Genomic DNA, 9,851 nt, shown 5'->3' with positions numbered 1-9,851 from the left:
TGATGGCCCTGCAATGTTGATGCAGGTCCAAACTAGGCCAAATGTGATGTTTTCAGTACCCTTTGGCAAAGTTCTCGACTTACTAATGCTACTTGTTGTTGGACATGTTCTGGCCTGCTGAGGAGAAAAGGATCCATGATGGGAATGATTGTATTTACCATTTTTTCTCTACCTAACTTATAATTAACTAACTTTTTAAAATTAGCAAGAATTTGTCTTCTCTTTGGTCTCACGCTTGTCTTACAGTGTGGACATTTGTGGCCAAATACGTCATATTTTGCACAGTGTCAATCTACATTGGAACTCCACCCAATGAACCATTTCACATAATCATCAGACCAGGCCAAGATAATGTCAGTAGTTCCTGTTGTAGTGACAAACCTCTAGATGAGTGTCTTTAATGGATCTTATCGTCCCTCCCAGCCGTTGAGCTTTTAGCCCATTAGTCATGATCAAGATCTGATTCCAAAGGTCAATATGGTTTAGTCAAAACATTAGAAATACCTCCTTTGCGATCATTCAAGGGACCTTCTTCTTTTTGGAGCTAACCTTAGTGGAAAGGTTTGAAACTACTTGGCCTAAAACTCTTTCTTGTGATAAGTGAATCTTTTCTTCGGTTAGCAACATAGTGGGTTATATAACGCAGGAACTCAGTTTGCTGACAGACAAATGTGCTATATTTAGTATTTTAACATATACTTAATGCAGCACATGCTTAATAGTATCTCTTCCATGTCATCTGCCTTTTAGCTTTGTTGATTGGATGACCATTGTCATGTTATAATTCTATAATAACTTTTATATTTACTATAAATGGATGACATTGTTGTTGGGTGCTGCTGACATTGTGAAAAAGGATGAAGGATCAAACTGCAGACCAGAGAAAACACTGAATTCAGACACTTTTTTTCCTTTGTCATGACTTGGCCTCACTGTTCTCACTTCTTGTTTTTTTGTTTCCAGTCCCAAACCATGAATATTGTGGGCCAGTTTGCGGAGACAGTGTTTGTGACGGTGAAGGAGCTGTACCGTGGCCTCAACCCCGCCACACTTACCGGAGGGATCGATGTCATTGTGGTGCGACAGCCTGATGGATCGTTCCAGTGTTCCCCCTTTCACGTCCGGTTCGGCAAGCTGGGTGTGCTGCGATCCAAGGAGAAAATTGTCAGTGTTTTTCTCTGTCTTATTTAATTATTTAATTAACTACAGTTCTCTCAGTTTTCTCTCTGCTTTTGGTCATTCTTTGACACGTACATGCATCACTGTGATTTTAGGTGGACATTGAGATAAATGGAGAAATAGTTGACTTGCACATGAAGCTGGGTGACAATGGAGAAGCTTTTTTTGTGGAGGAAAATGAAAACATGGAGGTAAGATGATTTGATGATCTTTGGCTGAAGCTATTATCCATTTCCGCTATTCTTTGGTAACATTGCATCAGTTTGGGAAGTCTGTAATCTTTGATTCCTCATTGTAAACTTCTAACTAAATCTTTTGGGGTCCCAGGTCCCAGCCCATCTGTGTACCTCCCCCATTCCTCTTGAGCTCCCTGAGGAGATCGAGGAGACCGCTGAGGGATCCTCCATCGCTGGGTCTGGCGCCCGCAGGAAGAAACGCCGCCGCAAGCGCATGCGTTCTGATACTCACCTGAGAGAAGAGGCCCGCTCCTCATCAGAGGAGAGAGAAAGAGAGAAGGAGAGGGAGAGAGAAAGCGATCAGGCCGGGCAGGAGAGTCCTGCTAAAGAGGAGCCCGTCACACCATTGAGAGCCAGGTCAGAGATTAAAACAGATAAAATACTGTAAGTTGAACTGACTGTTTAAGATGCTCTTAGCTTTCTGCAGACGGGAAAGAGCTTAATCTACAATCATTTCAAAGAGCTGCTGAAATTACAATGCTTGCTGGAAACACCTTGTTAGAAAATGGTTAGTAAGATGTATTTCATGACAGATTAGCCTGAAGCCTTTAAGGGGCGACCCTGGATTTGTCTTGTATCTTATCTTACGGGCAGCCTTTTTACAGGGACTCATGGGGTTCAATGTTCATACCGTCAAAGTTAACAGTAGTTAAAAAATGTCTTCTTGCGTGTCCTAAAGTAAATCAGTGTACTACTCGCTGTCTGAGGAGCCAAATGGGGAGCTGGGGGGCACACAGACCAGAGACACTCATCCACACTCAGACGGAGAGCAGTCCCCCTCTGAGAGGTGAGGAAGGTTAATCTTTACGACAAATTCATTGATTTATTCATTTGTTTGTGTTGAGCAGCCTCACTGAGGCTCAGTTTCAGCTGACAGAGATAAAGCTCTACTGATTTATTCAGTGGCTCCTGTATTTACATTAATTGACCTTTTTCTCTTTATCTCTCTATTTGTCTTTCTCCTTCCCAGCAGTGTCTTTTACAGCCGACCACCCTCTCCTAAGAGCGACTCTGAGCTTCTGGTTAAACCTCAAGAGTCCTCTGGGCCTCAAATACAGTGGAACTGGGGAGGTTTTCCCATGGTATGGCAACAGATGTAGACGTGCTTTTACAGCCTACCTGTGCTGTAGTAATGCTGCAGATTTGACATTGTCATTCTGACACATCCTGGTCTCAAATTGCTCTCTCTGCCCTCCCCCCTCACAGCTGTGTCCATCAGAGAGGACACCAGTGGAGTTGCAGCAGATCTCACCTTCCAGCAGTTTCCATTTCCGCACCATTGAGAGACAAGACTCCTTTGACATGGGCTATGAGCCTGTGATCAGCTGTGGCAGAGTGGGCAGTGTAACAGTGGTCAGGCCACAACCCAGGACCCACTCCCTAGACCTAGGTCGCCATACTATGCAAACCACCCCTTTATTCAAGGACAAAGGCTCCCACATTGCCCATTCCACCCCCAGTGACCTCTCCAAGTCTTGTGCACCATCAGTGAAGACTAAGGTGGACTCGACACAGATAGAATCCACATCGGGGGAAGAGAAGAACTCATCTTCTTATTCTGCTAATCCAATTAATGGCACCGATTCTCTTGATGGCAAAGAAAGCACAATCAGTGTTGAGCATATTAGCACTGTGACTGATATAATTAGCCCCGGAAGCAAAAATAGTGCGATTGTAGTGACCAAACCAGAGGACACGCAAAAACAACTCATAAAAGAGAGCGAAGACTGCACAGTCACAGCAACAAGTCCAAGTAGTACTGAGTTATCAAATACACAACAGCAGGGCGCCTTATTGGAGCACAGTGAACAGGGCTCCACCAGCAGTGCCCCTGTCAGTGAGGGGGACAGTGGGATAGATCCCTGTGCTGAGGGAGGGGAGGAGGACGGTGGAACTGAAGGGTCAGCAGGAGGCTCACTGACCAACAGAGACCCACCAAAAGCTGAAGGGACCAGCTGGACTGCTGCAGAGGGGTCAGCAAACTCTTCTGAGGCCTCCAAAGTGGAGCAACAGGACAAGAAGAAAGGTGTTTATACTTTAGGTGCCTGTAAAGTCTAATTTTAGCGTTAAAATGATTCAGTTCATGTCAATGTCATTTGTGTGTCATTTTGTTGCAGGTAAACGTAATCACCATCTAGGACCAACAGGTATTTACTTGGATGATCTGACCAAGTTGGACCCTGAGGTGGCGGCCCTCTACTTCCCCAAGAGGTAAAAAGACACATAGTGGATATTCTTCACAAAATACAGTATGAGTGGCTCATTTATAATTATGTCTGAAATACCCATTTTGAAAATGAAAATTAATTTATCATTAATTCCCACAATGATTGATTTCCATAGAAACAACTCAATAACCCAATAATCATGTTGTTCTATCTATGAAGTGTTGCCCTTTATTTGGGGAAAAACTGAGTGTCTGTTGTCCCTGCAGTGAGACAGAGGGAGCGTCTCAGCACGGGGCAGAGCAGGGCTCAGGCAGCCAGTCGCCGCAGTCAGTGGGCAGCGGAGCCATGGACAGCGGTACAGAGTACCTGTCAGATTCCACCTCCGACAACATGGATGTCAGCATGTCCCTCTGTGGACAAGTGGGCGACACCAGCCAAATCACTAAAGGTAGGGAGGGAATCCGTGCTGTTGTTCTCTGTCTGCAATATGTGCTCGTACATGAAGGAACGGGCAGGTTTCTCCCAGTGGAGTAAAATCAGCTGTCATGTTGTTTTTGCTGTTAATCCAGAAAAGTTTATGGAGCACATTGTGACGTACCAGGATTTTGCCAACAATCCAGGAATCATTGAGGATCCGAGCCTTGTGATCTGCATCAACTCCAAGTGAGATTTGGAATTAGATATTTATTTGTTTACTGATACAATTACAATAAGCATTATGAAAATGTTGACTGTATGTATATTTATTAAAAGGATGTTCTTAAATGGTCGTTTTAAACAAGTTTATGTCCACGATATTTCATCAGCTGGCTTTCATCTTTCACAGCTATTATAACTGGGCAGTGGCCGCTCCAATGGTCTTGTCAATGACGACATTCCAGAAAAACCTACCCAAGGTATTTTATTGTTTCTACAATAGACCTCAATATGAATTAATTCGGCTTCCTTAATGTCCACTTCACTTGATTCACAAGGTCTTAGTTAGCCAGAGAATATGATGATGGGATTAATATAATCATGGCCTTCTTTTTGTATGTGCTATGTAGGGTACGATAGAGCGGCTGGTGAAGGACAAGATGCCCAAAAAGTCTGGACGCTGGTGGTTCTCCTGGAGGAGAAGAGACATGGACAACAACCAGGTAAATTCTTAGGAACTCCTGTTAATGGTTATTCACTGAGTTGTGATAGTGTGCCAGCAAGAAAAGAAATGTCACACGTTTGCACCTGCAATAATCCATCCATTGTGTTTAAAAGGGGTTTTTCAGGTGTGGCCTTGCTAGCTAGGGCTGTCTTTCTATGCTCTGTCCATGGAAGACAGAGAGGAAGGGTGGTAGAGATCAAAGGGTTAGGTCAGAAGCAACTGGTCGCTGTATGGTCCGTTTGTAAAAACCACCATTGTAACCTTGTTTTTCAGCAAAAGAACTTGAAGGACGAGCAAGAAGAGCCACTGGCAAGTGTTTCTTCCACAGTAAAGTAAGTGACCTCACTAAGAAATTATCCAACACAAGTCAATAAACCTGATAAAATCTTCGTTTCAGTTGGAATCTGGTCCTGCTGATCCACAGCTTTTTAATGTTTCAGTGTTCTTAAGGACGTTCAGAGTTATTGCTGGAAAGAATAATGCGCTCTCATTTTTACTTTTATGTTTTATTCATCTTTATTTTGTTTATTTGGTTGTCATAGTCCACATAAATGAACCACTCTATAAATACACCAAGGTTTTCACCAAAATTACTTTTTATTATTACATATAGATATTTTGTGCATAAACTAAAACTCTCATGTAGTTTACCTTTGCGCCACCAGAGTGTGCCAAAGCTTTGTCCATATAGTACATTACTCAATAAATATTCTCAAAAGCGATCATCATGACACTTAACTATGCGTAGCTATGTCAGCGTTTGACAAAATAAAAGCTAAAGATATCTGAAGGCCAACCAACGATACAGATCACCATGTGGAATGTGTTCTTATGTTCATGCACAAATCACTAAATCATTATTTGATCATTATCAATAAATTTCAATTCGATTCAATAGGATTCAAACACAAGGTGCTAATTGGATGTGGGTTGTTTCTCCAGAGCCACACTGGATGACATCGAGAGTGATGAAGCAGCGGGCCTCGGCCAAAAAGCCACCCTTGCTCCCAGCCTATCAGCAGACACCCTTAGCGCCACTCAGTGTATCAGCCAGATGTATCGCAAATCACTACGTCTAACCTCAAAACAGATCGTAAGAGATACACACACACACATGCATATATACATTCATACACCCACATAAATGTATAGAGGATGAGCAGTTTCCTTGTGGTTTTCTCCACTCCATGCCCAGCTAACTCTCTCTCCTTCGTCATAACCAGGCGCACTTAAACCTGCGTGAAGGAGCCAACAAGGTGGTGTTCAGTGTGACCACACAGTACCAGGGAACCTGTCGCTGTGAGGCTGCCATCTACCTGTGGAACTGGGACGACCGTGTCATCATATCAGACATAGACGGCACCATCACTAAGTAAAAACAACTGCGTTTTCCTTTCCCAGCATGGTGTATAGATAGTCCAATAGACTACTGGATACAAAGCAGTTCATATGGATTACTGAGTACTATGAAAGATACACTAAAGAACATTGTGTCAGTATTATGAATAGTCTTCACTGTCCGTCTCCTGCAGGTCTGATGCTCTGGGTCATATTCTGCCTCAGTTTGGAAAAGACTGGACACACAAAGGCATTGCCAAACTCTACCACAAAATACACAAGTATGTGTCTTTGTTTTTCTACTATTATTGTTTTTCCTTTTTTTTACTGAACTTTCACACACATTACTCACACCACAACAAGCAAAAACAGATAACATGTGTCCCCTGCTGATGATTTCATCCTGATCTCATTCTAGTTGCAGCTGACTGTCGAATGTTTCCCTGTTTGTCCCCATTTTCTCATGTCTTATGTTGTGCTTTTAAAACGAGCTCAGCTGTTCAGTTAATTGACAAAAGATTGAATTCAGTTTGAAGTGCTTGAAACAGGAAGCAGTAACGTGTGTTGTTGAGCATATTGATAAAAGTATTCGGGAGCTTAATGCTACACATCAACTCAATTAAGCAGAAGTGGGAAAACTCCACATTTTTCTTATTCCCTTTTGTTAAACTAATAACATGGTTGCTCCTTTCCTTGCAGAAATGGCTATAAGTTCCTGTATTGTTCAGCACGAGCCATAGGTATGGCAGCCATCACTAAGGACTACCTTCAGTGGGTCAATGACAAAGGCACTGTCCTCCCTCAAGGCCCTGTGCTGTTGGCTCCCAGCAGCCTCTTTTCAGCACTGCACAGGTAACAGACACCACTACTGAACTACTGTACAGATAAGCTAAGTTGAATTCCTTTGTAGAGCGTTGATTAATTTAATTAATAGAAAAATATATATAACTGTGTATAATATCACAGCTCTACAGTGTGTGAAAAATTGTTCTTGAAATTTGAAAATCAATGCAATGTACTGCTGACCTCTAGTGGCCACTGTTGAACATCTAATAAATATAAAAACTCTGCTACACTGTATGAAATATATAAATGTATGTAACAAATGTAACAAATAACCCGTTTGACTATGAACTGTCTGTCCTGACCTGTGCAGAGAGGTTATTGAGAAGAAGCCAGAGGTTTTTAAAATTGCCTGCCTCAGTGACATCAGGGACCTCTTCAACCCACAGAGACGGCCCTTCTACGCGGCCTTCGGCAACAGGACTAACGTAAGCAACGCTGCAGGCTGGCACTTAATACAGCAATAGCCTTCAGCAACAAGTCTATTTTCATTTCAAGGTTTTCCTGCTGCTAAGTTGCATATTTGCCAGTGATTTTAGCCTCTGGGTTTGTACACAATCACAAGAGATCATGCCCGTCAGGAAAAAAGCAAAGAACACACCCATGTGTGTGTTTTTAAATGTTTTTACCTAGTATTAGTTTAATGTGCACGTCCTGTAATATACTCCAGCAGGTAGAAATGAAGTGTGAGAAACGGAAGTGAAGTAAACACTGGTTAATGATTTATGATTAGGGATCAGTGCTTTTAGTGCACACAGACACTGCAAAGGTTAAAGTGACACTGACGCTCGTCTGTGTAACTGTATTGTTTTGCTGCCCTCGCTTTTGCAGGATGCTTTTGCCTATAAGCAGGTTGGGGTGCCTGATACCAGGTTATTTACTGTCAACCCAAAAGGAGAGCTCATCCAGGAGAGGACCAAGGGCAACAAGTCCTCGTAAGTGTGAACCAGATGTAAACACCTACTCCACCTTTTTTATGCATTGAAACATTTGGACTTTAGTGATTATTAGTAACTTAAAGACGACACTCATTTTCACTGGGATTGTTGCTACAAGCGAAAACCAAAAAATAAAAATAAAAATAATTAAAGATGATACAATTCGACCTTATACAAACACTGTCACAGAGAGACTTTGATATTTCTCGTGTGCCTCTGTTTATTAATGGATTTGTGAGTCAGCTTTGTTTGTGTGTGTGTTTTTCAGGTACAGCCACCTCAGTGAGTTGGTGGAACATTTCTTCCCCATGCTCTCTGTCGAGGGCAGCACGTCTTCTGCTTTGGACTGTCCTGAGTACAGCAGTTTCTCCTATTGGAGGGAGCCTCTGCCAGAACTGGACCTGGATGCACTACTGTAGACACACTTACACACATCCACATCTACCAAAAGCCACACACACACACACTTAAAGGCAAGCACATAAGCACATATACTCCTGTGTTTGTTCTCTCCTTTTCCAGAAGATTTCCAAAGGACTTTCCCAGCATGCCTGAATGTTGCCTTTGATAGACCTGCCAACTGTAGTGCCTCTGTAGCAGAAAGAGGCACCCGCCTTACAAAGATAGAGCCAAACTGGCCAAACTATGATAATAATATGGGCTCCACATTTCAAAAATAAGTGTATGAAACATTATGCAGCACTTAATCACAGTGCTCTTACACTGACTGTGGCTGTTTTTTATACAATATTTTGCTATTTTTATGTGAAAATCCTACAGTGAATACAACTGGACAAATATGCCTTTGGACTGTTTAAGTTTTTTGTTATTGTGTGTACCTGTATCAGTCATTCCAATATATGAATTTAAACAATGTAATGGTACAATAACGCTTAATACTGTCACACATTTCAGCTCTGAACACTTACCAAAAACACATTTGTATAGAAATTGAACTGTATTAGAAATATATTGAGTGATAAATCCTGCACACGCCAAAACTGTCTAATTACTATTTCCTGTTTTCTGTGGCTGATCTGATTTTTCATTTGACTGCTTGACGCTTGTACTCAAAGCTCAAACGGACCCAGGCACAACTGCTACAAAACAAACCTGTTATCCATTCAGTGGAGATGAAGAAGATTGTGTGTCTTTGGACTTTAGCGTTGTGGGGAGGGTTTTTATAGCTACATGTACCAAGCAACCAAGTATGGTGTGAGAATGTATTTCAGATGCTTTGGATGATTTTAAAGTCTGTTTGACCCAAATAAGTATGAGATAACTGGGGTTTGTCCTGAGCGATGTTGAGCATTATTCTGCACAAAAGTGTTTTCTGATTTACATTTGAATTCATTTGACTCACCGGAGTCAGAAGTCATTGGAGCTCTGGATGGGAAGCTAATTGATCTGAGCATATTATCATTGTGGAACTACAACATGCACATTTTACACATCTTCCCTTGAGGTACCGCACTACCAAGTTTAGAACTGTTTGTACGCTACGTGAATGTGGAGCTGGGTCAGACTGACAATGACTTTTATTCCAGAGATGTACAAACAGACCTTTGGAGGGGGAATTTATAGTTGTGATTTAGCCTGGAACTGTGCCTTTGTACTATAATGAAACTGTTATATTTATTATTTCTGCATATCTTTCGTCATCCAACTGTGTGGAGATGCATTGGAGCTGAGGATTTTGCTGTTTTTAAACCAACTGTAATAGAAATATACATGAACTTAAAATAAAACTGCCTGTTTTCTTTGTCCTCCAGTTTTCTGACATTCAATATACTATTATTTCATTTTTGTACTTAATTGCAAGAACGCACAAGTTCAATATCCATAAAAGTCCTACTTATTGCTAATATACGTATTCTGAGGGCATGTCATTTACCATATTAGATAGTGGGGCGGTGGGTAAAGGCTTGTCAAATACATGCATGGAATCAAGATGACACATGCTAGATAACTCCCAACGTGCTCCAGTGTGTTTATGAAAGACGTACAG

At 41.8% G+C, this 9,851-nt stretch overlaps 1 protein-coding gene across 1 annotated transcript; it reads left to right on the top strand.

Annotated features, from left to right (window-relative positions):
- Positions 1 to 963: 963 nt before the first annotated feature.
- On the top strand, positions 964 to 9,608 carry LOC139282316 (phosphatidate phosphatase LPIN2). Its single transcript, XM_070901943.1, has 19 exons — positions 964 to 1,164; positions 1,275 to 1,370; positions 1,507 to 1,772; positions 2,095 to 2,202; positions 2,386 to 2,497; positions 2,622 to 3,441; positions 3,533 to 3,626; positions 3,850 to 4,031; positions 4,153 to 4,246; positions 4,410 to 4,479; positions 4,630 to 4,722; positions 4,998 to 5,056; positions 5,667 to 5,817; positions 5,948 to 6,096; positions 6,257 to 6,343; positions 6,762 to 6,914; positions 7,219 to 7,333; positions 7,737 to 7,840; positions 8,112 to 9,608. Exons 1-19 carry the CDS (start codon positions 973 to 975, stop codon positions 8,260 to 8,262), a joined length of 3,096 nt encoding a protein of 1,031 aa, XP_070758044.1. The 5' UTR covers positions 964 to 972; the 3' UTR covers positions 8,263 to 9,608.
- The last annotated feature ends 243 nt before the right edge of the window (positions 9,609 to 9,851 follow it).

The sequence above is a fragment of the Enoplosus armatus genome, chromosome 3 (assembly GCF_043641665.1).
Source record: "Enoplosus armatus isolate fEnoArm2 chromosome 3, fEnoArm2.hap1, whole genome shotgun sequence".
NCBI lineage: Eukaryota > Metazoa > Chordata > Actinopteri > Centrarchiformes > Enoplosidae > Enoplosus > Enoplosus armatus.
This window is presented reverse-complemented; position numbering and strand designations above follow the sequence as displayed.

Coding starts and splice junctions, on each gene's coding strand:
- LOC139282316 (XM_070901943.1), top strand. CDS start 973: ATGAATATTGTGGGCCAGTTTGCGGAGACAGTGTTTGTGACGGTGAAG. Junction 5,818..5,947: donor GTCTAACCTCAAAACAGATC/GTAAGAGATACA, acceptor CGTCATAACCAG/GCGCACTTAAACCTGCGTGA. Junction 7,841..8,111: donor ACCAAGGGCAACAAGTCCTC/GTAAGTGTGAAC, acceptor TGTGTTTTTCAG/GTACAGCCACCTCAGTGAGT.